The 27,094-nt window shown below is 47.7% G+C and overlaps 1 protein-coding gene across 1 annotated transcript in view; it reads right to left on the reverse strand.

The window, feature by feature from the left end:
- Window positions 1-1,616: 1,616 nt before the first annotated feature.
- LOC119432968 (voltage-dependent calcium channel type A subunit alpha-1) overlaps window positions 1,617-27,094 on the reverse strand; it is a 472,601-nt gene continuing 447,123 nt past the window's right edge. Inside the window, exons 38-46 of the mRNA XM_049671300.1 lie at window positions 26,063-26,190; window positions 25,002-25,098; window positions 24,396-24,501; window positions 23,850-23,954; window positions 23,043-23,152; window positions 21,882-21,917; window positions 16,802-16,953; window positions 7,537-8,063; window positions 1,617-2,250 (exon numbers count right to left, since the gene is read on the reverse strand). Coding sequence (XP_049527257.1) covers window positions 1,778-2,250; window positions 7,537-8,063; window positions 16,802-16,953; window positions 21,882-21,917; window positions 23,043-23,152; window positions 23,850-23,954; window positions 24,396-24,501; window positions 25,002-25,098; window positions 26,063-26,190 — 1,734 coding nt within the window. The 3' untranslated portion in view covers window positions 1,617-1,777. The remainder of the gene's footprint in view (window positions 2,251-7,536; window positions 8,064-16,801; window positions 16,954-21,881; window positions 21,918-23,042; window positions 23,153-23,849; window positions 23,955-24,395; window positions 24,502-25,001; window positions 25,099-26,062; window positions 26,191-27,094) is intronic.

Genomic DNA, 27,094 nt, shown 5'->3' on the forward strand with positions numbered 1-27,094 from the left:
TGTCAAAAGTTGAGAAAATGAGGTCTCTGGTCCCCAACCACAGGACCACATTACATACGCTAGACACCTCCCAAACAGGTTACAAAAAATATTGCTTCCGACTCCTTTCTAATGTTTGTTCGCAATATCATTCAAGCTTTAGCTTCTAGTGCACTGAAGTTTTATTTGTCATTTCGAATAGCGACGTTCAAAAGGCAGATAGATCGGTTGCCTGTGCTCTATTGAACGCCAGTGGTCCGTGAGTCGTGAGCGGTGCCCGACAAGAATAAAAAGTAGGGACAGACGCTGAGCACGCTGCACTGTTGGAAGAAGCAAAGCGATTGAAGGCGCCGGCACCACAGGCAGCAAAAGACGCCATATGGTAGTCATTTCATACTTACCGATTAGGGGAGAGCCAGCATTTTTTTTTAAAGCGAAGCTTTGTACCTCTACCAGCCAAGGGTTCTGTCATGTCCGTCGTTGTAATCAAAAAACGATCCCGACGAACCGCTAACAATTGCAGATATAGCAGTATAGCTTACTTGAATTCAGGCATTCAGCGTACAACTAAGCACTCGTTTTCGCAAGAAAAACCACAAAAACAAGCGTCAAAGTGATGAGCCAACATTATGGACGATAATGGCTGCGGGCAAACAACGGAAACAGGCTCGGCGCGGTCCGTAAGATTAGATTGCAGCTGTTGCAAAGCTTATGCAGCCCCTTGAAAGAGGGTTGACGTCATTCGACACCCTTCCAGCCTAGTAACTGCTTCGGTTCATTTTCTAGACTACCCCACTATGGGTAGACCACGGAAAGTAAGGACGGCAGAAGAAGAGCGATAATAAAATATCAAGTGCGCCGCAGTCACCGTGAGGGTGGCGTAAAAAGCTTCGCTTTCCAACCACCTTCACAGGGTGGATTGGCGGGCAATTTTTTTTTTGTGCAGCTGCCTGCCTTCACTTCACTAGAGAGACTTTAATGGTGTCCTAAGAGGTTTGCCTGGCGGCTTGGCTAGCATGCTACTCGAGATGAGAGTGATGCTAATTATGCCACCGGGTAACCGATGACGACAGCGGCGAGCAAAAACAATTGCCACACGCCGAGAGAATCTTCTCCGTGCGTGGCTCATGAAGGCAGCCACAGGAGCGAGAACTATGCAGGCCGTCGCCTCTCGTCACTACACGCAAATGACATGACTAGCGAAAATGCTTGGATTGAGGAGCCTGAGCGGTTGTTTCAGTGGCCCTTGATAATACACAAGTGCATTTACACGTGAGATGCAGCTGTGTAAAGTGATACGTGTTCGCCTCATTCATCTCGTCATGGAACTAAATATCGAGCATATCGAGCAATTAGCGAGCATAATGTTCTCGAAGCGCATTCTTGTGGCAGCCAATTGTCAGGTGTCACATGACGTACACGTGAAACGCCGTCTGGAGACCTCTCTAAGAAGAACGCCGATTCATAACTCATATTCACCGGCAGACAGAGCGGGTGCCACATTAACACCGCAGATGGTGAGAAAACTGCAGCTGTAGCGAACCCTCGCTCCTGAATACATCCGCAGCAGTTAATTAAGCACATGCCGTGTATACTACACACATATCCTCCAGATAAATCAGACACGAGCCAGTGCGTTATATGTAACTTGTTTAGTTTATTTGCGCAGTAGATTTTTTTTTTAGTTTTCGTTCAGGTAATAAAACTTTTTTTTTCTTTTTTTCTTATTTTTTTATATCTCGGCGGCGATATTTTTGTTGCATCGGGAGGTGCGCGGCGGCGACATGGGCGGCGGCGGCTAGCACCAGTCGTCGTCGTCGATGTCGCCACTGCGCCGGCGGCGCGGCGTGCGGCGCGGCTTGTAACCGTTGGGCAGCAGCGGCGAGGGCAGCTGTCGGGGGCAGTGGGTTGGCGAGGCGTTCACTTTGGGGAAGTTGATGGCGGCTGGCGAGCGGGCGCCCGGCAGCGTGGGCGACTGCGACACGCTGGGGAAGTTGATGCCGGCCTCCATGGATCGTGCGTCGAGCCGTAGCCGCGACGGTTTGGCCGGCGTGGGCGGTAGCCGGCGCCGCTGGGCCGGCAGGCTCTGCGCCGAGGCCGCGGGACTCGCGGACCGCGCGCCACCGTAGTGGCGCTCGGCCCCGGCGCCCGCGCGGCTGGGCGAAGGGCTGCGCGACCGCTGGCCCAGCCACGTGCTGCTGCGGTACTCCGCCGACCCGCGGCGGCCGCGCAGCGGAGAGTCCCGCAGGAACTCATCGCCGTGGAGCCGCGCTGCGACACGGAGACAACACGAGTTAGTCGCCGGCAATACAATCGCCGGTGGCCACTCACGAAGGCACAGAGAGAACCGGCGCATTCGCGCCACGCTGAATACGCCGGCTCTCGTCCAGATCCCGGATGTCATGTAGCACTAATGTTCGGCCAATCCTTGGGAGGAGATTCCACGCACGTGTTGACGGCAGCTCTACTGCCTCAAAATATTTCGGATGTTCATCTTGAGAGAGTTTAGGCGTTTGCGGAAGGAAATTTCCTGCAGCCTTAGTATATAACAACTCACCCGCCTCCTCTCCTCTCTGTCACTATCCGGTTCAGTGTACGGATAAAACAGCGCAGCTGACGGGGAGCGGATGTTGAAAGGACGCCAAAGGCAATTATCGACTAATCTCTGGGATGTTAGCTTACAGTGACTTCTGAAAGTCAGTTAGCATTTGCTCACAAGGGGGAGAAAAGTTATAGCGGAAGAGACCGGGACCAGAAGTCCAATTTGTATATGCAAATTCTTTTCGAGCGAGAACTGCGCAAAAACAAACAAAACAACTTCATAATCGCTATGCTTCAGATTATGTGTGCGGTCCTTGGGGCACGGGATACATGGGAAGCTGAGACCGGAGAAAAAAGAAAGCTGAATTCACTGACCTGGCTACTTTCTTTCTCTCTTTTTTTTTTCTTGCGATGGGCGCATGTCTTAAATCAACCTCGTATATTCTGCCACATCTTCGAAGCTGTCATATACTCTGTGACGGACAGGCGCAGACATATGCGGGTGACATCGTCGCCCGCCTTTTGTCGCACACTCCGCCTTCTTGGCTAGAAGAATAAGGGGAACCAAGCGGCTCGATTTTTTGTTTGTTACAACTACATGAAGCCAACAGGCAATGAAGCACAGGAAAGCATGAGGGAAGTTAAGCGTTCTTTTAAACGAAATGTAGAAATAAAATGGAAATGAAAGTGGACGAAAAGACAACATGCCCCCGGTGGGAGCCGGACCCACATTGTCCGCATTACGCGTGCGGGGCTCTATACCAATAGAGCTACGGTGACTGCTGTCTTCCCATCCGCTTTCTCGTGTGTTTGTGCATGCGTACTACATATAGCCCTGGGAGTGTTAGCTAGCGCCGCCCACGGACATGGTGGCGGATGCGGAGCATTCTTTGAGCCGCCGGCGTCACGTAGAACGTGAAATTTAGGAGCAGGCAACTGGTCAACAAGCACTCATATGCTACCTCGTGGCATCAAGGCAGCCAGACTCGAGGTCCTCGCTATGATATGAGCAAGAAGAATTTAGACTCTCTCTGATCTCAGTCAAAACGATACTTACTATTATTATTATTATTATTATTATTATTATTATTATTATTATTATTATTATTATTATTATTATTATTATTATTATTATTATTATTATTATTATTAGTGTTATTATATTATTATTATTAGTATTAGTATTATTATTGTCAGCCACTCGCTGCTTCTGATCAAGCTTACGAACCTTGATGTTGACTCGTCAGTTGTGAATCTCTTGCGCAGTTATCTTCTTGATAGATCGTGTTATATTAACGTCAATGGCCAAACGTCTTCTTACTTGGTAACTAGCGGCGTCCCTCAAGGGTCAGTATTAGGACCACTCCTTTTTTTAATTTTTATTAATGACGTTCTTTCTGTTATTCGGAACTCTTCTTTCCTTCTATATGCCGATGACATCAAGATTTTTAAGAAAATTCACACTGTTGATGACTGTCGCGCCCTGCAGTCTGACCTGTTTTCCTTTTCTAAATGGTGCAAGGATAATAACCTTACCTTGAATGCTGCTAAGACCAAAGTCATGACTTTCACACGCAAAACAGCAAGTATTTCTTTTTCTTATTCGATAGATTCTGTGACGTTGTGTAAGGTCTGCGAGATCAATGATCTTGGTGTGCTTTTTGATGCAACCTTACACTTTTCGGCTCACACTAAACGTGTTGCAATGCGGGGTATGCGCTCTCTTGGTTCTGTATGCAGACTATCGCGGGAATTCAAGTCTCCTACACCGTTCCGAAAATTATACACAACCATCTGTCTTCCTCAACTCGAATATGCGTCGGTCGTCTGGAACGGCTCTTCTAGATCCAACAGTGACATTATAGATCGTGTCCAGAAAAAGTTTCTAAGCATATATAATCACCGCTTTGCAAACCTGGACATTGCACCCTGTACTAGCACTGTTGGATTGTCAGTGCCTTCACTTCGCGACCGACGTAATCGCACTGACCTTCTGTTTCTCTTTAAACTCCTTCACGGTAACCTCACGTGTCCCGAACTTGTCAGCTGTGTCATGTTCCGCATCCCACGCAAGATCACCAGAGAACATAGACCTTTCCATGTTCCTGCCTGTCATCACGAACACTCAACTGTCCACAGAATACAGAATCTTTATAACGCTTACTTTCGTGAACTTGATATCTTTCATAACTCCTTGTCATCGTTCTTTTCCGAGCTTTGCCTGGTATTATAATATCATGTATTGTTCAAGTGCCCTTCTCCTCCTTTTTCTTTTGTATTTACTTTGCGCTTTGTTGTCGGTACTCTCTTCTTTTCACAATTTTTATTTTTATTCATTTATTGTTTAATGATTTTTCCCTGAGTGTCTTTTTTTTTTTGGTTTGTAATGTATGCGTGCGCCAGCACTCAGACCTTAGGGTTGTTCCTGGGCACGTTAAATAAACATGATTGATTGATTGATTGATTATTATTATTATTTTACTGGCGTGATAAAAAAAGGAGATGTCTGCGCACAATTGAGGCGCCGGCTGCTCCTTATTTCATGAAAATTTAGTGTTTTATACATATGGCGCTATACGCTCTGATAATATCGTGCACGTAACCTATACATAAACGTACTGTACACATATATGCCACATACACGTAACATAGTGTACGTATAACATGCGCTTTTATGCAGAACAGTATCACCGCCAACATTACAAAGAATCTCTCAATGTAACGGCGGTGAACAAAATAGAGCTACCACTTAACGTACAAGGCGCAGAATGACAATACGGATAAAACACTCGTACGAACAACACTTTTAAAGTTGACTGTACGCGGTATGTAGATCCGATTATAGCGCCGAACTATTGCCTGTCCTCAAGAATGTTTTTCAAAGCTGTTAGACAGCACTTTTGCATCGCATTTGTTGGCTATATTTTTGTTTTCACAGACCATAATCTTATAAGCCTCTTGCGGTTTTTCTCTTTAGTGTGGCGTCAGTGCCACGACTAAATGCAAGCTAATAGCGTTCGTGGAGCCTTCGTGCGCTTCGCATAGTTTCATACAGTGACATCTCCAAAAGTGCCTTCGCAAGCAGCCATCGAAGCCATCAAGGCGTTCGCAGAAACCCGTTGAACAAAGACGAGCGTATTTAAATGTTATAAAAGCTTTCGTGAAATTTCTCCAGCGCCAAGAAAAATCAAAGCCCAAGGAGAGAATGCAGAGCTGAGCTCAATTCGCATCCTCATCTACTCGCAAGGCCAGTTGGTTGGCAAAGGCTGTCAGAGGGCGTGCAGTCTTGTCCAAAGTGCAGACATCGTAGAGGAAGGCTAAATGAAGCGAAGGCGAAAGTATCCATTAAGGATAGTGTTTGCCTGAGCTCGTTGGTTGCACATAGCAAGAAAGGTTTCCAGTCGAAAGCACCGACAAGGACAGACGGGACGAGGAGGACCTCCTTCCAGTGGTGCGTCGTCGTCCCGTCTGTCCTTGACACTGCTTTCGACTGGAAACCTTTCTTGTTATCCCTTCAGCGTACAAGCATGTCTAGAAAAAGTGTTCTGCCAGTCACTCGACTCGTACGAAAGGGTACTGGCAGCTTTTCGATTTGCAAGAAGATGTGTAGCAAGACCAGGCTCTGCGTGGATACAAAGCACAAGTTGCAGCGAGGGGGCCCATCAAGCCTGCTTGGTGGCACACGGGGCCTACTACCAGTGCCTCGTTTGGAAGCTATGAATTGTATTACGTTTTGAGGTTGTCGCATTTTGGGGCCCCCTCGACCTGGGTTATTTTGCCCCGGTGGTCAGGGAAAATGAGACATTGCATACTTTTTCCGAAAGAATTTCTATTTAATACTTAAACTATGCCAGTGCGATTATTTTCTCAGATCAAGAAGGCAAGGGCCCAAGGAACGCACTCATTGTATTGTTTCACACTTGTTATTAAAAACAAATAAGTTCACGTCAGTTTGGAAATTTCTGTCTCATTTTACCCCGCCTTACCCTACTAAATAAAAATCTTTCTTTGCTTCAATTTTGCCTAAAATATCTCAACAATGGACCACTCATGTATGAACTGCAGATATGATGCGTCTTCGTATATATTGAGCACTGCGTAAAAAACAGTTACTGCTCGTAAATGTCCAGATATAGACTCTGCGGCACGGTGGTACTCGCTTGGTCGCGGCAGCATACAATGACACCATGCTTCCGACCCTTGAGATGTGGCTCTCCATTACTTGCTGAACACCTCCGATGCTCAGTAAGTAACGAATCTTTGGATATTGTAAATTAAGTATAAAGATAACTAAGCAGGAGCTTCTGGCTACCATGTATGATTTTTGATTGAATAAGATACCTTGATAAACAGTTAACGAACTATCACTTTACATGTAAATTTAGCATCGAAGACCTAGAAAGTCGTTGCAGTTACTGCAGGTGTATTTTATATTCAGGTGCTGAATAAAATGTGCTCTTAATTTCTTGCATTTCTTTCACGTATTTATCGATGAGAGCTACTTTATTTCACGGAGTGGCTGTGTCGTAAGCTGCGCTGCCTGAAGTGGTTCCCACTAATTTCACTTAATTGCATCATCTACTGGTTCTACTTGTTCTCAAATGCAATACACCATGTACATAGACTTTTTATAAAGTTAAGGACAACGTTTGTGTGACCGGCACTGCTTGATGAAGTTCGGTCACACAATGCTGGACAGTGTTTGTGGTCTTTTTCCTATTATACCTAAAAAAAAAATAACGCATGGGCAAGATAGCACTCGTGCGCACAAGCACGCTTTCCGCTACAGGTGTCCCACATTTGATGCGCAGGTCTTGAGTGTAACAGTTGAGTGGTTAGAAGTGTGTTTCTGACTCTTAGGGGCAATTTCAAGGACGCGTAAGGCTCGAAGCGTTTGTCCAAACAGCGTAGTTATTCCTTCGAATAGATGGGATGTCCCCGGAGTCGTCTGTTTGTATGACTAGCGGCGACCCGAAGGCACCATAAGTGTTGGCAGGGTGAGGAGGGACGGCGTACCTCTGGCTCGGCCCCGGCGACTTGTCTCGTACTTGACCTTGTCGACCAGGTCGCTGACAGCGTCCGAGAACCCCGCGGCCGATCGTCGCGGCGACGGTGACCGGCGCAGCGGCGATGCGCAGCGGCTCCCCTGCGGCGACGGCCCCAGGGCGATGGAGTCTGGCCTCAGGCGGGCCGGCGGTCGGTCGCCCTGCGCGCGGCGCCGCAGCGTCAGGCGCGGGGGCTCGCGCGGCGGCAGTTCGCGCTCGCGTGCACAGTGCGGCGGGTGCTGCCCTGGGGGCGTCGGCGGCGGCGCGGCTGAGGCCCCCCCGGGAGGCGTGCAGGTGCGGCGCATGCATCGTGCAACGGCGGCAGGCAAGCCGGCGCCCGCAGGGCCGGCGCCCACCTTCTCGGTGGCCGGCGGCGGCGCGGTGGGCGGCAGCGGCGGGGGCCCCGCCTGGGGCCGGTGCCGCCGGCTGCTACCCCGACGAAGGAAGCTCAGGGACCGCTGCCACGGCTTCTCCGATGACTGGCCGTTGCGCTCCATGCTGTCAGGGGCAGAGACACGGTACCGACTCAGACACACCCGCCCCTCTCAAATGCTTCCGCATTGCACCGCAAGCGGGCTTCTCCACAGCGTTACCATCAATGTGGCGGAGCTCAAAATACAGCGCGGGAGCAGGAAACTCGGGAGCGGCACGGTTCCGCTTGGAGCACCTCCTCCTTGCTGGTAACGTTCCAGCTGTGCGCAGAAGCCTGCTTCCGGGTTATCGCATATCGTTTATTGCGTGAGATTTGAGCAAGACGAATCGCGTTGCAACATGGTGCCTACAAGCTAGAAAGGGTGCAGCTAACGTTACACAGCACGCCTTAACTTACGTAGTCGTATAGAAATTTCACGAGCTGCACGTTCTTACGGTTTACACAGTGTTGATAGCCCTTCCACCGATATACCGGACGGTATATAATTATTCTGCAGCTATAATTGCGCATTAGATGTAAACTAGACGAAACGAACAAGATCCTTGTAAGGCTTCGCTACCTGGCTCAACTAGCGGTAACCGATGGGTTAAAGTCGCTGGTTATGTCCCGCATCGATGTGTCACTCGCGAAGTGTTCTTGTGAATGCAAGAGAATGCGTTCATCCGTGGGAATGTGCAGACTTTATCCAATAATAGCTTTCGGACCAAGAGTAGCCCTAAGGTACTTGCCAGGTTACGAACTGACCAATGTGACAGCTGTGAGCCATGGCTCACGCATGTTGTAACAAATTTTTAAAGTTAGTCCTGCGGAATGCGCCTGTAGTGGGGCCCTGCCTGTCTTTATGAATTTTTACTTGATTATACTGTCTAACAAGCCGTGAAAAAAAAAAGAAAAAAAAAGTGCGGTTGCGGCTCTTGCCATCAAGTCTCAACATCGCCACACTGTACATGTAGTGGACGACGTGCTGAGCAAACGACTGTGCGGCCCATCTTGTCATCCTTCAGTCACCGTACTTTGTTGCTGTGAACGACACCCTGTTTCACCCTCACGTCTCGTCCTTAGACTCGCGCAGGATGAAGTTTGCCTGGCAAATTTCAGGGCAATCCTCGTACCATAACGGTGCAGATGGCGAGAAAAAAAGCGCCAGAGCCAAAAGGAGTGCCCTACCATCGATGTAATTTTTCACTGCAGGGGGCCCCCAGTAGGTGCCACTTAAGGTTATCGGATGAAGCTACCTTTGGTGACAGTCACAGAGGCATTGAAGTGTTCGGAGGGTACATGAATTAATTGGAATCTCTTTTTACTGAGAAATCATTAAATATAGACAAAAAAGTTATCTTCCTCGGAAGTGGGCGTCTGGCCTCCCATAGTACGAACAAGTACTGTAGCGTTCCGTGCTACGTGCAACGAGCGATATTTGGTCGCCACTCTCCACAGTGGGTCAACTTATATTGTACTTATAACCTGTCGTACTTAGCATTTTGATATTAGTTACTCGTAACTACCACTTTTTCGTGATGTTTGCGACACATGGATGATAAAAACGAGTAACTAATATGGAAGACGCTATTTTGCAATATATACGTGTCATTCTAAGATCCCATAGCGCAATGTAGTACCCCTAGTGGCACCCAGTGCGGTAACATATTACACTGCTTCACATAAGTTAATGCTCGCTAGAATTACCTCTCCACCAAGTGCCACAGTTTAAGAAAAACTAGAACGTGCGCAGTTTACGTGTACTTTACACTGAGTGCAGCATCTTGGAAACTCGTACCGCATAGTATAGAGACTCCGCAATAAGAGATATGCGATGTTCATAGGCCAGCTTTTTCTCGGATTATTCTGAGAGTACAACAAAAGTGGTGATAGACCATGGAATAAGCAAGTCCAGAGATTTTGAGAATGGTTTAATGCAGTACTGAAAGTAGCTTTTCTTTATGTATTTTACACAGTTCTAATTCCTTAAAATATTATCTGCGCAGTATTTTGAAGAAGAAAAGAAAAAGGCTAAACGGCGTTTTGAGGGAAAAGGTGTGTAAGAAAATTTCCATGTCAAAGCTGAAGACTGAGGATTTCTTTTCAGAATGTAATATACGATCATAAAGTTCAATTCTACTACCTGTAATATTATATGCATTGTGACTGGCTTCGAAAAAGAAATTATCGGATGGACAAATAACATGCCATCGGATAATAAGGTTCCAGGAGTGCTTCCTTTGGTGCGATAATATAAGGGACAGAAAAAGCGAATATCTATGAGTCATATAGTGAATACGTTTCTTTCTTTCTAAAGATATTTAAACATTCTTGAAGATGAAAAGATCGCCAATTCTATAGCTGTTTCATTGAATATACCCAGCTTACGCCCGTGAGGGGTTTAGCTTGAGTAGCCACTGGGGATGCAACAATTTGATGTAAGATGATGACCTGTGCAATGACACCAAAGCTGTTTGTGTTAACATTGCCCCTTCTCGTGCTCGATTCCATATGCCCCAGGAATTTTGAACATTGCACCTTCGACAATCTGTTGAACCTCACTCCAATGCACCAGAGGATTGGCCAAGTTTGAACAAGTTTTCTTTAGCAATGTCGAGAGGGTATTTCTTTCTAATAACATAGCGTTTAGTTCTAACATCAGTGCCGCTTTATAGCAGTATTTTGGTCTGGACGAAACGCAGTGCTAGAACGCAGCACTACGGCGTGCATGGTACACGAGCGTTCTTGCATTTCGTCGTCATAGAAAATTTTTGCATTTTTCCCCCGTCGCCGCGGCCGGAAATCGGACCCGCGACCTCGTGCGCAATGCCGTAGCCACTAAGCCACCACGGCGAGTGACTACCCGCTGCTGAAACTGCGAGGAAAAATTCTCGATGGATGCAGTGCAAAAGAGAATGCGCTCTCCTCGATTCTGGCCTTTATCGATTTGGTTGACACCTGCGCTGGTCATGATATTCCCTATAGACGGCTGATAAGGTGTCAACTCTGGTGGCGCCCGGCAATCCTGTGTAGCGCGCTGGCATTACATATCGCCGTATACGTGAAGCGTCCGGCAATGCCCGCGATGCGCTATTCTCTGAAATGAGGCTGATGTAATTGCAGATTTCGGCGACGGATATTTTCACGCGCAGTTGCGCTGGAAGAATTCTGCAACGTGAATTTGTAGTCTAAACGCAGTAATTAAAAAATTGACAAGAGATTTATTGTAATAGTGTAACTGATTAGTTGTAATTTGTAGTGCGAGTTATGTCCGCCCGTCCATAAAACCCTCGCTGTGAGATCAAAAACGCACTATACAGTACAGGAGTGTTAAAAAAAACCTGTTAATGTTAAAAATGCACACGCACGCACTGTACACACCAAACGGGTTTACATCTTTATGGGTGTATAAAAGGTGTTTCGTTGTCCCATGGCTAACACCCTTACGTTAAGTGGTAAGATTGAATCGTTGGTGGGGACCAATGAAGGTATCTTGTTTGCCGACTTTTTCTGGCAAGTAAAAATGATGATAGCTGCGGCAGATGACACGAAAAGTGAATTAAGTAAACTTTGAAAGCTATTGCTGTCAAATTCTCTTGTTACATAATTTCTTGCGCCCAAGGGTGTCAGAATTATTGCACAGTTTTGAACCACGCCTTTTCTCATCGAACGTCTAGTTAGAGCTCGTCCTCGTTTTTTAAAACCCTAACAGTAGGGGTGTTAACCATGGGAAAAGCCAACGCCCTTGAGGTTGTAACATTTTTTAAGAGTGATATGTATAAAATGTACGACCATTTTGTCAATACTAAAAAAAAAAAAAAATCCGAGATGGAAAAGTGTTCAGGGAACAAAGATTCGCGCAATGTTGGTTGCAGTTGGCTTCGCCTAGATGACTAGGCACCAGTCCACCGGTTCGCAGCCACTGTCCAGCGTACACACGCGGAACATACTTCACAAAATAAAGAAAAACCTCTGGGCGAATTGTAGGTGAGGAAAATAACGAAACACAGGTGATCATAAATTAAATTTAACATGCTCTCGTACTCGTGTCATACGGGCAATCGTAATCTAGTTTGAGATAAGGGAGCACGATACTTCCTAAGGAGTTCTAAGGAAAGCCTGTTTCGATTTGTTGGCTTGGAAGAAAAAAAAAAAAACGTTTCGTGAATTTTTAGGGCTTCCAGAACGCTAAGGTTAAAATAGCTCACATTTCTCGGTGAATGACTTGAAGAACAGCGTCAGTCACATGATGGATCGATCAACACTGAGCATCGACAAGAGATGACATCGCTTCCAGTAACTATGGCAAGGCTTTTTCGCACCACATTTTGCTCTCCATGCAACACGCGCAGTCCTGGAACATTATTGTCAGATGGCGGGTCACGAAAAATTACCGTGCGGCCTAAGAAAACCTTGCGAGTGAGGTTTTCACAAATCGAGGCGAGGCGTTTCTCAGCAGCGCGTCCTTTGCGAGGAAGCTCGCATGCTGATTTTTTTTTTATCTCACTAGATGGACTTTGTGGCAGCGGTAAAGAAGTAGTGCATCACTGGAAACTAAATTTGGCCGAAGATATCAGCGAGACGACAGCGCATCAAAAATACGACGTTGATGAGCCGCGCGAAGAGATGTGAAAGGCGAGGAAACAAACCGCATGTCGCTGCCGCAGAACGTTTCGCGTCCTTAAAGCTGCCAAAAAAAAAAAAGGCCACGGACACGCTGTATTCAGAGGTATCGATCTCCGAACAGCGCACAAAGCTTCGCTGCTACAGTGATGTGTTTAAGTGACGACAGCAAACAATACATAACAGAACTTCAAGCGGGAGGTGCTTCGTAACACTTCGCTTGGTTTCGTCGACTCAAGAGATTCATCACATTCCCACTTACGTAAAGATCGATAGACTCATTGTGCCTTTCTATTCGAATGTCTTGAAAGCAACTGACTGCACTACGTCGAGGTCGCGTATGGAAGACGCGAGCCGTGGAGGCATCGCCTGCAACTTAGACAATACCATCGCAGAAGCATACGAAAACTGCTCAGTGCTCATTGTCGTTGTCGTCGAATTGAACGGACTTAGATGATGTGTTCAAGACACGTTAGGCGATTCTGCGGCATGCAGAACGACAGTACAGACGTACTAAGTCAATTTATGATCTCATAGGCACGCGACGTGTTCAGAAGAAAGTCCAACGCCGCGTAGGCAACTAGAGGCGGAGCGGTGGGAATCACTCGATCCTCGCTAGCCGCTGTCATATATCTGGAGTACATTGCGCGGTCTTCGTTACACATCAACGGCACCCTCTTACATCTCTGCACCTCCATCTTGGCAGAACACAGCTTAATGTAGGGGCGGATTCTTGTGCGAGAATCGCTTGCGAGCATGTCACCACAGGCGGCGAAGGGAGTGCCGTCCCCGAGACCCGGGTCTCAGAAATGGACATTCCTTTTACAATGAAAGAACTCGAAGGCACTGTTCCCTATCAGTGAAATTCAAGTCGGATGGTGAGCTAATAACACCACAAAAAGCGGGAAAACCCCCGTCGGACTCGACATCGCGTTTCACCATTAATGCTATTGGCATCCTTTCGATACTTACTCTAGTTAGCGGTATGTCTCTATGTCTCAATCTATCTACGTATCTGTGTCCGCGACTGACCTCTCTCCCGCTCACTTGGGTCACTAGGTAGTCCATGTTCAAATGGGTAGAGCACCGGGCTGCCTGTGCTGGGGCAACTCAGTTCAAAACCAATCGTCGGACCAACTTGGGTCACTGGGAACATAATTCTGGGTAAGTGAGGCTCTTCAATGAATCTCTCTGATGTCAACTTGGGTCACTGAATATGTGCCACTGGGTACGAGCCTTTCTGCGATGAATCTCTTTCACACCAGCTTGGGTCACTGGGTGTGTAACTCTGGGTATAAGGTGCTCTTAAATGAACCAGACTTTGACGCCAACTTGGGTCGCTGGGTATGTATAGACATATTTCAATAGACATATTTGATACCGGCTTGGGTCATTGGGTCTTTGTCAATTGGTATGTGCTATCTTTCATAATAATCATTATATAAAACACATTGTTAGCGCAATATTTGCATATCATCTTCCTCATCTGTACATATCATCACCACTCGCCGCGACTTCTTTGTCGTCATGGCTCGGAATCTTCGAGAATAAAGAAGTTCCTCAGACGTGGTGGGGGTTGCTTCTCGTTCCCCAAGTACTCTCACCGTTCCTCCCTGAAGCTCCGCTCAGGTCTTCGCATCACCCCACCGTTTGCTGCAATGTCCAGTCACTGGATCGAGAACCACTATCGAGTCAGCGACGACAATAGGTGGGACAATTCTCAAAAACTCCGCAAGTTCCATTCTACCTCTCCGACGTCGCTAAAACTTGGTTCTTGAACCGTGGCTCAGAATCTTCGAGAATAAAGAAGTTCCTCAGAACATCGTCAACCTATGATAAATTGCTAATAGCAACAAAGTCGCCAATCATCTCTAAAGGATGGATGCAGCGCACTGTTCTTTCTCTGGAAAACTCCATCAGAAATGTAATAGAAAGGATGGTCCTTGCAAATCTAGAATGTATTTAGAGCGCCACAACGTCTACCTCGCCTCCGTGTCAGGCTTTAGTCAGAATCGTGTACAAGAATCCAAAGACAAGGTTTTACTGAACAAGAAGTGTGCCTTACTTATATTCACAATGAAACCCATGATGCCACACCCAGTCTCCATCAGCGGACTGACTATAACTTCAGTGAAAAGACTATCACTTAATAAAAGACATCAATTTTTTGGTGTAATAATAATAATCCATTGCGCCTATCTATATCTGAAAAAGAGACTGTCGTACATCGTGTGTGTGATCAAATTCGCACGGAGGAGACATGGGGCACCTCTGTACACTCCATGTTTCAGTTATACAGAGCTCTATTTCTGGAATTTTTCACGCTACAACCTACCAGTGTTGTCCAACACATGCAAGTCTAATATCCACGTGTTTGCGTAGCTATAGTGCTCTTTCCCTCTCTTCTCTCTTCGTTTTCGCCCATTTATTGCCTTTCCCCAGCTCACGGTATCAAAGTGGATGCGCGTCTGGTTAACCTCCCGACCCTCCAGCCTTCTCCTTCTGGAGCTGGGTTTCGCAATTATGAATGCATTGGAGCGCCTCATACAGATTGTCTGAATAAAGTGTGGCAAACGAGGCCTAGTGTGACGTCAGCGCGCTCAGACGCCGATACTAACAATAAAGTCCTTCAGTGAACACGAAATTGCATGATACGGCGAAGGTTTGCCTTTCAGACAGAGAACAATGTTGTCGTTACGGGCTGCATAACTCATGCTTGAGCTGCTGGAAGCATTTTCGGAGACGCCTGAGCTCAAATAGATTTCCATCCTTCTGGGCTCGTTGGCCATAATTCCACTTGCATGAGCATTTAATTGCCTACGGAGTCCAAATCAAGCACCAACAGGCCGAATCTGAAGACCGCATGTGGTACTGCTGTGCGTATACAGATTGATGACGAATGGAAGGTAGTAGTTCCAGATGCGGTGCTAAGAAAAATAAACATATTTCATAACAGTGATATCCTTGACGAAGCAAAACACGATTTACAACCGTGAGGACAGGGATGACAGCGCTATATTTGTCAGCAGTGATGACAGCAGCGATGAAGCAGGAGAAGCAGCTTACGATTTTGAGCGTAACTCAATGAAAACCAAGTTTCGCGCGCTGTTGTCGCCTTAAGGAACAACATTTGTGCGATGACTAGACAATAAACTGTAAGTGAATATGACATGAAGACAACTCGTGACCCTATAGCAGTGCGACATACACGCTGTGCTGATCTTTCGATTATACCAGGCGTAGAAAATTGGCTTCAAAGTCAGGTTCAAGACAAAGGGCACGGACTCGTCTTTTAAGAAGGGGCACACGGCTTCTACTTTATATTTAGACTCACTCGCTCTTCGGGAGGATAGCAGGAAACCCACCACACCAAAGCATCTGGACTTGTGTAGTACAAACAATATTTTGGTTCCACTCGAAAAGACGGCTTTTCGGACTGCTTTGAGGAAAAGGAAGTTCATGATACACGCAGACCCACTGCTGAAAGTGGTCTCGAAAGAAAGGGACGGCTGGAGTAGACGGTCATCTCCTTTTTACGTATTTTCCCGCAACTTGACGACCGCAATCAAGCCAGCCGGCAAAGCATAGGTCGCTCAACAAGAAAAAGAGAGGAAAGAAGCACTGACAATGATTTCCAGTGTCTTTTCAAGTGATGCTCATAGGCTACCACAGGCCACACAGACTGTTACGTGAAGGTTTACTATAGATACGGCGACGTCTGCACGGGGAGAATTTCTGCGGCGATGAGCCAGAACGTGAGTTGCGTCGAGACTGCAAGCAGATCGTCACTCCTGAACTCCTAGCTTGAGTCTGATCCCTCCACCGCAAAAATAAAAATAAAACAAATACAAGGGGAATGTGGGTAGCATCGCGGAAGATATCAGGCCACGACAATGGGGAGATTGGACCACCGGCAACACAAATCAAAGTCGCGGAGCTCCTAGCTGTGGACTTTTTTCACCAACCTCGTCTTCCAGGAAAGTGGACTGGCGGGAAGAATTCACGGCAATGCTCAGCTAACCAACCCGCAACTCCGACCTCTTCGACGTGGCGGATCTCTACCGCCTGTAATACGGCGGGAATTTATAGTTGCTTAAAAATCGATCCAATCAAATCATATAACACTGCCACAAGTTCGCCTCGGGCGTCCTGTTTTGCACTCGCCACGCACGGCGCGCAGTAGGCGGAAGCAATGGCTCACCTGAGGCTCGATCGGTGTAGCGAGCCGTGCCTGGAAGGCGGCTGTAGGTGTCCGTCGTCCAGGTGTGCCTCGTCCTGGTTCAGGCTGCCGTGGCTGGCTCGGGTGTTGGAGTTGCGCACGGCGCCCATCAAGCGCTGGAGCAGGGACGGTCGCTGCGGCCGCGTACGCGTCGGCAGAGGAGGACCCGGCGAGGAAATACGCACGCGCTGTATAGAGCTGCTGCCGCTGGCCGCGGCCGTCGCCGCAAGCGCCGCCACGCTGCCTTCCCCTTCACTGCGCCTACTCGGCGGCGTGCATCATATACTGTGCAGGACGCGAAAGTGGCGACACGTACCACCATGGATGGTGTAGTGGCTTTCGCTATGAGCCACTTGAAATGCCTTCTGTTTACGCCAACCGGCGGCCGAATCGTTTCTAAAAATGCGTCTGATGCTTACGTCATGATGCCATGCTTTCGTGAAATATTCCTTTTATCAATCTGTAGCCCGCGTTGTACGTTTACATGAAATGCGAGTGAGTGCCGATTCAAAAGAGTCTAGATACTTTGTTCTGAAAGGGGCAGCGCTCTGTGTACGCAACAAATGTCGAGGGCTGGCAGTTAAGATGTCAAGGGGAAGGCAGATCAGTGGTTCAGCTTGCATGTCCCACAAACAAAAAGATATCTGGAGGAACACATCAAAGAGACACAAACACAAACAAACGAACAGAACAGGTGCTCCGATGCAGCAAAGCCGTGGCAAAGAAGACCACTATTGACTTTTGAGCCATGTAGCGAATTGTAACACGTTTAATGTGGACTTGGTCTGCGTTGTCGTTGGCGAATGCCAGTTGCCTAGGTGTCTGCTTGCACTGACTAGATTTTATGCTAGACAGCTGCCACTGATATGTAGAACGGTGAAATATTTTTGCTTCCATTATTTACGGGCGGAAGGTATCCACGTTAATGTGCCATAATTTAGGAAAGAGCTGCAGCACTGCTTCAAGTTCCACGAGAAATCGTTGCGAATGTCACGAGCAAGATGTGCCTGCAATCAGTGAGCGATTTCATTGCTCCCTCACCGTTTATTATTAACACTATGACTAAATAAGTGCAGCTATGAAAGGTAGGCACTGGTACTCGCCGTGTAATTACAGGTGTCGCAGTTTTCTATAGAAAATTAGTTTACATGCGCATGATTTCTGCAATCGCTATACTTAGGTTTTGGTCGCTGCTGCGAGTGATAAAGTATTTAGTATTTCATACCTACGTGATAGAGCTGTTTTTTTAGCTGCTATTTGTACGCGTATGCACGACTAATCTTGCGCACCTCGCTTCATTTCTTCACAGACGTGTATCTCGACGACGGATGCAGGTACCATGCGAATTTTAGTTATGCATCACTCCTTAGACTTATTAGTCATATTTCAAAGGTCCTAAATAATAGCACTATCCTTTGAGCCATTTGTTATCTTCGTAGGCCGCAGCTATGCGCGAACGACGCTGTAAATAATGTCTTATTTATCTGCACCAAGAACAGCGACAGCTTTTCAGTCAGCCTTTGCACTATTTTTTTTTTTTACCATACAGTGTTTCGTTTAAAACTTCGTCAGCGTTATGCTCGCGTAGAGGGTAACGTGGCTGAAGAACAAGCTCGTTTCTCACACTGTAACTCTTTCACACATTGTTTAAACAATTTCTTAAAAATTTGCTGTGGGTTATTTGTGATCAATCAGTAAGTTATCTCTGACGCTTGGTTTTCGAAAATGGAAATTATTATGGCCAACGCGACTACAAAAGGTATTAAGCGCAGGCTTTCTGCTGCCGCTACAGCACATGATGACTTTGGTGTTTTTTTTTTAACGCTAGCATATAGTGTGGCACTAAGTACACCAATTGACCAGATAATGTTCCTGCAGAGGTTTCAACTGCGATCTCAGTGCTGAATATTTCACAGCTCCCTTAACGTGTGTTGCAGTAGATGCTTTCGAAATGCCTATCAAGTGGCAGCGCTGTGCAGACTACCAATGGCGAATGTCCTCGCGACTGATAATGTGCACCCGAGGCCTGTAGTGCAGAGAGCTAAAGCGAGGATCGGTAGGATTCACAGCGCTGACGTTGGTCATTGCGTGCAACGGAGCATGAGGGCTGCTTCACACAAGGCGAACTCGCGACGGACGGAGAGCTGCATGTTTTAATGATGGCAAAGCCTCTGTGGCCGAATCAAGGACTCCGTATAGTTCCTCTGCTTAGGAACCTCCGCTCAGGTGCCTCCGCTTAGGTGTGAAACAGCCCTCGCACAAGACAAAGTTCATATAGGGTGTTTAAGATAACTCAGTGGCAATAGAGAACATAGCGTGAGATTGAAAGCAAGATAAAGACCAAGAAAGAAAGCCCCACCACATACTGGTTGATAATTGATAAATGAGAACGTACGTAAAATATGCGCATAACCTTTGGCGCTCCTGGTTGTGGACGACCGCCTTGTAATCGGAAGGGCTCTGACGAGAGGCATGCTCGCGCGCTGCCTGGCATTTTTCGGCCGGCATTTGACTTAGAACGGCACCTCGGCCGTGATCCGATTGCGGGTGGCGCGCGCGGTCGTAAGTCAAACGCCGTGCGCGCGGTCGGGCTGCGCGCCCGCAGCCGCGCGCCCAGCGGGAGAGGAAACAAAAAGGTGGCCGGGGATGTCTCCTGCGGGAGAGGGCTACGCAGGGCTGTCCGCCAAGACAAGGCACTAGGAGATGCAGGCATGCCTGACTACGGGCCATGCACCGCTGCACGAGCAGCCCTAGGGTAGTAAGAAAAGACGCTAGAGCTACGGGAGAAGGGGGCATGCCCTAGGTTCCATCCGCTCACCGACGCCCCCGAGGCCAGACACACTCGCCCGGCTCGGGAGCGGGCCTTCTCTGCCCACTAAGGCGGCGAGCACGCCGCGTGGCCAAGAATGCACTCTTCTACGGGCACGCCCCTCGGAAGGAGCGCGCCGCCACTAACGGGCCGAGCAACGGCGCAGAGCAGCGGATACCGCCACGCGGAAACCAGGCGCCAAGCACAGCTGACGCCGCGCAGCGGCCACCGCTGCATCTGCGGCTAGCTACTGTCTGTCACACGCTATAGATCTCTCTCTCTCTCTCTACACCTGTCGTCCGAAGGCAAGGTGCGCCCAATGTTGCTCGTGGTCACTCATACCCCCAGCAGTGGGGTCTTTATGAGAAATTTTCCTTACGCTGTGTTCCCGCTTCATTATTTGCGTATCAAGGACACCTGCCTCACGCTAATTTAGGCGCTCCGCTAACTGCTATACAACAACGCCCTCCGATCACCAGCACAAGACACTTTCGGGCCCAATCAGCGCACACCCACATACAAGCCAAACAACAGTTAACAGAAATGCAACACCGAATGATGACGGCGCCCTATTGAGCCTTGCGGCAGCTCTGGGCGGCGTGCTCGAAAATGCACTCACGAGATGAGATGGGCTCCTCAGGGCTCGCGGCCATGAGCAATGTATACTTTGGCGCGTGAATATGCGTTCACCCGTTACACCGAGGTAAAATACTACAAGAATCACGGAAATGGGTCACAGCCTTCATGGGTCACCGGCTTAGCTTTGAACGTAATGAGCATATGGTGTGTGGCTGACTCAGTAGCGCCTGCCGTGACGTTTGACGCTGACGACGGTATTCAAAAGTCCCCACGTACACACACATTAAGGGATTCAAAGTTCGTATGCACTTTGCCAATGTCGTTCTATAAGTTTTATCATAGTATGTATAATATGGGTATGATCGACAGTTCCGCGTGTAATACTTACAGTTGAAATGAAAATATAGAATACGTCGTCTCTCGCTGCCCTTCTTTCCGAGCTAGCCTAAGCCTGTTCGGCGACCAACTGTTCGCAGAGCAAGAAGATTGTGACACCCTGGACTCGGAAGTCATCTAGGTGCAAATCTGCAGTTCCTACGAACTGGATTGTGTCAGTACCTCTAAGGGCTTTGTGAACAGTCAAGTTTGTGCGGTCACCTCCATTCAATCTCTGCCACTTTTTTTTCTTTCCCTCGTTTTCATGATTCCTCGTTTGCCTCCCCGAGCGTTGGTTAAAAACCCGCTGCAAACATCGTCAAGCTACACTCCATATCTTGTCTCCATTATAAGGACTAAATGACATGATATTAGGCGCAGCGGTCTTTTCTCAGCTCCGATTTGTACAGACTACCTGTATATATTAGGTAATGTCAGGTGTTCCAAGAAAAACAGACCTGTGAGAAAAGTTTACATTTTAATGGCAAGGAGCGGGTAGGCGGTGAGATCTAAGCCAGAAGTTTTTGGCCACAAAATGTGCTTTGTCTGTCTTGTATGTCGTTGGTCGCTCGGTTAACAGGAGGAGGGATAGCCGCCCTCACCATTTAAGGGGAATAAGAAGAGTTAATATGTTGTACAGAAGCATAAGAGCGATTGATTTGATTCATACAGAATAACGATCTGTCATTCGCGTACAGTGCCCAGGTAGCCTCATAGGAATTTTCGTGAGTGCAATCTTCAGCACGCCAGCAGTAGGCAGTCAAAGAGTGAATTTGGCTTTTTTCTCACTTTACGGACCTGCTGTAATGCAAAAGAATAGCTACATGTGCTCCACGTTGCTTCACGTCTGTCTCCCTCTCATTTTTTTTTGCCTATCAGCACCGCCATATTGGACCACATCGAACAGCATGGGATTTAACATTCATGCAATATATGTCTCGGCAACAGTTATGACACTACTTAACACACTTCCGGCGACCGTACGGCAGGGCAGAGTGCGCGCAAGCCGCGTGGGTGGCACTCTGTCGTGCCGCAAGGCCGCCGGACCAGCCTTGGCTGCGTTCCGACGGAGACACTCCACTCGGGACAAGGCGTCACACAGCCAACATGAAGGCAGCCTGATTCACTCCCCGCGGCGGCTGGGGCGAGCGGCTCGGAGTACCCGTCGCCGAAGCTGGCGGGCGGTGACAGCGAGCAGTTTCGCTCGGCCCGAGCCGCCGGGGGTGTGCGACAAACGCTATATAGACACTGGGGCGTTTTTTTTTAAAGCGAGGAAAAGAGCAACAATATCTATACTACCGGAGAATCTGGCGGCGATGGCGGACTCGCCTTTTCCTGCAAACAAGAAACACAGAGAGCCCACATTGATCCACTACAGAGGCATTCGGGCAAAGACGCACAACGAGGCAACAAGAGCAGCAAACCAAGCACAAAGCGACGACTGTACACCACACGGATACGAGCAAGGCGCGCTAGGGCGCCTCGTGCACGTGCGCCTGCTCTCCTCTGCAGCACGCGCGACGGCGCAGCCACGGGTGCGCGGGCGCCTCTCGGGCTGCCCGAGTTCGTGGGCGCGCACTCGGCGCTGCGCCGCCGTCGGCCGCCACGCGCCGGGCCAGGTCTCTTTGCATCTACCTATGCGCGCGCCGAGCGCACTCTGCGAATCGCGGCACTGGAGCCACACTTTCGAGAGGATGCATGAGATGCTCTCTCTCTCTCATCTAGACAGGGACGGTAAAGGTAGGGTCAAGGGTCGTTTTTGCCTCACTCTCGGCGATCCGTGCGTCCTGTTAGCGACAAACCGAGGCTTCCTGGCTGGCCTGTTGTACGCTGCTGGAGGACCAGACACGGAGGCACGCACCAAATCGCGCACGTTACCTGATTCTTTGCTGCACTGGCTTGGAGTGAGGAGTTGTAACCGCACCGTCTTTTCCCTGTTTTAGCTTTGCAAGTACAAATTGCAGATGACGTTTCGCGCTCGCTTTCACCTTGAGGCCACGAGGAAAGGTAAGTGCAACTGAGTAACTGTACTCGTTGAAATAAGCACCTATTTAGGCACATTTTAACATACCGTCGAAATATACAGTGATTTCTAAGGTTTGCGACAAAGACAACTGTCAAGACTATACAGTTAGCGTAAGGGTACAGAGCGGGACAGGTACAGGTGATTACATGTCATTGATCTCAAGCATGAAGGGCAAACGTCACGGAAATCCCGAGGTTGAACTTTAAGCGGGGATACAAAAACATTATGCTTAATATTCGTGACAATTATTCGAAACAACAAATAATTCGCTTTTAGATCATAATCTACTTTAGTACACATCTGCACAGTCAACAAAAGGAAAAAAATTATTAGAAGAAAAATATTCGATATTCACGTTTTGCTCTTTTTAATGCGCAAAAATTTCTTTCTTATACGTAATTATTTTGCACTAACGCTGCAGTCACTGTTCTTACCGTTAGACTCCCTGCTCCGGGAGCCTGTCCGAATCTTGTGGTTCTCCAGTTTTCGAGAATAAGGAGACCACCATAGATTTTTCCGACCGTTAGCTTGCCTGCTCCCAATTCTAGAGAGGTGGAAAAAGAGAGAAACGATTAAAAGAGAGGAAGAGAAACAGGGACCGTATTCGCAAATATTTCGTACGCAAGAGCGGTTCCTAAGAACACGCACTGACCAACTGCCAACAACGAAGATATTATTAAAAAATGCGACAGGCCAATGGCAAGCACTTCTTACGAGAGCAAACATTTGTGAAATCAGTTCCAGGTCTACAGCAACCAGTAACGGAAAACAAACTCTGAGCGGCAGCTAATCTGCGTCGTCGAACGTGCTAAAGTTTAGCTGGCAAACATTTATTTACGTGTTAAACCACGTATGGGTGCACATCGAATATATTCGATGTGCACCCAGACTGACGTTACTCTACATCACGAAATATAATGTGACTTTTGTACGTTTACATAAATGGTCAATTTTTCATACCGGTAAGGAAGAGGACTGGTGTGAGATCTGGCAAACAAGACGAGCAGACCAAAACAAGTACAAGAGCGAAGGAAAAAAAAAGTTGAAAGTAGCACTCGCTGCTTCAATGGAAAACAGTTCGGCACGCAGTCGCGGAACTATTTCATATCATCGCCGCGGACGCTGGCTACACCAAATAGGTTCTTGCGGTTTTGTTGGGGCAACAATCTTGTGTTTGTTTACTACAATGCCACATAATCACGCGGACACGGCGTGCAAGGTGGTGGTGCCAAATTACTTACCGGTATCAGGCGGCATGAATTTGTCCGTGATTTTGCGCGCGTGCAACGGCCACAACTTGCGGATGGTATCCTTGAGCTCTTTGTCTGCCTGGTCCATTTCCTCTGCTGCAAGGGGGCATGCGGAAGGCACTTGTGAGCGAGACTCATGCGCGTATCATGAGACCACCGTAAATCTGGGACAAATGGCCGACCCATTATCTTTTGAGCATGTACTGAACAGTGGCGCGGCTCTTGTTTTACGACACTCGCGCATGACGAGGCGCAGAGTCAAGGTATCGGCGTACCGACACAACTTTTCACTTCGTCTCTACTGCAGGTGAGTAATTTAGCTCTTCCGATAACACGAACCAAATTTAGAAAACGCTGCCTTTACTTTTGTGCTGGAATCTCCATTTGGAAAATCGAAGAGAGTGAGAAGTAAAAGCGCGCACTCGTCCTTAGCATTTCGCGTTGAGACTAACCTATAATGGAGTCCGACATGCGCAGCTTTTTTTCCCTTCTCTTTGTGCATCGCTCATACTGAGGCGTCTCGGCGATCCACCTTACCTGGTCTCATTTTGATGCTCAGATTTTCTCGAATGAGTGCAAACAATGTAGTGCTGAAGTTCACTTTTCCTTCTTCAGTCACAGGCATGTTCATACGAATCAGTTTCTGAAAGAAAGACAAGAAGTTGGTCAGATACGCAAGAGCAAGAACGACGTCAAGTTCTGTTTCAACAGGACCCCTTTGATCCTTTCAGCAATCGTGGGCACAAATAATCAAGAGAGAGATAAAAGCAAAGAAAAGAACCAGACGATACCTCCGGTTGGAACACAAATCAAGTTTGCACAAGCTCAGAATTAGGTCCCGCAACGCTCGTTCATGGCAGCAAGGCAGCGCGAAAGTGCCCATTGGAAACCGTGCAGGCAAACATTTGCGTGAGTCCGTTTCTAGCACTGATTTGGTACTAAGAACCCACAGCGACTATATTCCACATTGCTTCCTTTTCGCAATAAAGTTATCCTTCTTTTTGCCTTCCCATACTCTGTGGCGGGACAGCGTTCCAGGAGCCAACACAGTTTTGTCCTGGACCCTGGCCGGCGCACGCGCTTTCTGGGGTGTTCCGTCGCACGCGAGCTCCAAACGTGAAAGAGGGCGTGCTGGGCGCTCACCTTGTAGGCCAGTCGGTAAGGGCACTTGTTTCCGAAACCCAGGGGAGGGTCCATGTTACGCAACATGTCATACATTTCCGTATAGTGAATATAGCCCCTGCAAAAAACGTACCAGATTTGTGCAACCCTTGCAGAAGCAAAACCCAAATTCCAGCCAAACTTGGAGACAGAGAGGTCGCGGCTCCCGGCGCGCCTTTTGTCATAGCCTCAAAACATTTTCCCGCCAAAGAAGCGTTTGCGGTTTCTGTAGATCTCGTGCACGTGCCGCCCTGAGCCACAGCCATGGCGTCGGCAAGGTGACCTTCGGACGTGCGACCGCTTACAATTAAAGCTCTCAAATGAAGACTTCTGTACTCAAATAAATTTTCCATTATCATAAGCATAGAGGGTCTACCGTATATGTGCGCAAGGTCTTCAGCTGAAATGGTGAGCCCGTTTACCCACAGCAACAAGTTTAAAATTTTAATCACTGCTCGAAGAAGCGTTTTAAAGGCTGCGACGAGCACTTTGAAAATTACCTATGGCGTCCCCAGGGCACCTTCAGTTCTAAAATTTTCTCCAGCATGTTACTCGCAACGCACCATATTTCCAGAACGTTTCAGTTTGATACACCTACCAGTTAGAAAGCAAAACCCAGTTAGCACAAATTTGATAATGTCATATAGCGCCGAACCACCTACAACCTCGAACTTTCTCGAGCATGTTCACCAAAGACACCCTGTATTTTCATTGCAAGCAGCTTTATATTTCTGAAACAACGCACTGTTGAAAACTTCCTAGAGATCAAAGTGTAATTACTATAACTTTGATAGCTTCTCACAACGTCCCTGATCATGGAGCACAACTTAACTTTGCCCACACATGACCCTTGAAATGCCCAACGTATCTCCTAAATTGCATTGCACTAACTTCAATAATTCCCTCAATGAATTTTCGTCTACACATGGCGGGGATGTCCATGAGCGGACGTTCTCCAATGCATTTAAAAATGACAAAAACTATAACGCTATAACGTACGGCTACAGCAGCTACTAGATATTGCCGTGGAAGCGATAACTCACGTGGCATTCGGGTCATACTCGGCCCAGACCCGTATAAACTCGTCTAAATGGTGGGCCCCTAGAATGGATGAGTCGCGCGTCAGGTAATCGAAATTGTCCATAATGACGGCGACGAACAGGTTGAGCATCTGAAAATGAGAGTACGCATCGTTTACTATATGAATTGCTGACAGCCACACACTACGTCGATCACACGATGTCGAAGACGTAGGTACAAGTGTGTCCTGAAAGAGTGACAAGTGCAACGGGCAGAGGGTCGTTAAAATTCACACAGTATCGTAGGTTACCTAGCATGCGGCCTCCACCATGATTAAGCAGTACACATGCTTCTACGGGCCTCATTTAGCCAAATAAGCACTAGAAAACGAACCTTGACGATTTTAGGAAGGTGGTGGGCCCAGCTTGGCTTTTACAAGGCAGTGTAACTGAAAAACTTCAGCTCCGTTTGCAAGACAAGATATATTTAAAGCGTGCTCGTGCAGAGCGTTTCGACCACACGTCTCCAAAACTGAGTTTACTCAACAGTACCGAAAATCGCCCACCGAGAGATAACGACGAGAAATAAAATTGAAGGGAGGTGGGCGCTTCTTACACTGGATTACCGAAATGCGGACGGTGTGAGGATCGGCAGTATTCAACGTGGCGGCCTTAGAGCATGTTATACACATTTCTTGTCAATATCCAAAAAAATAACAGATTGTTGCTGTTGGAAGCACCTTAAAACGTTATGTAAAGATGTTTAAGTGTCACCCGCGAGTCGTACGTATTCGTCTTCCCTGCCAAAGAGGATTTATAATGTACCATTACATGTCCTGGTTGACTGTGCGATAGTCTATATCGGGTAATGTTGACACTTGTCAGCGTGATTACACCATCGATGTGGTTGCTTACATTTTATTCATGCCTAAGCCTCATCTAACCTGCTTGTGCTTTTTGTTATCAATGAGGCAGAATAAAAAATGAAAGTGCTTGTTTTACACATTATTCGTACCAGATGGGTCAATAGTAGGCATATATTATCGATCTTGTGCC

Source organism: Dermacentor silvarum, chromosome 1 (genome assembly GCF_013339745.2).
Source record: "Dermacentor silvarum isolate Dsil-2018 chromosome 1, BIME_Dsil_1.4, whole genome shotgun sequence".
Lineage (NCBI taxonomy): Eukaryota > Metazoa > Arthropoda > Arachnida > Ixodida > Ixodidae > Dermacentor > Dermacentor silvarum.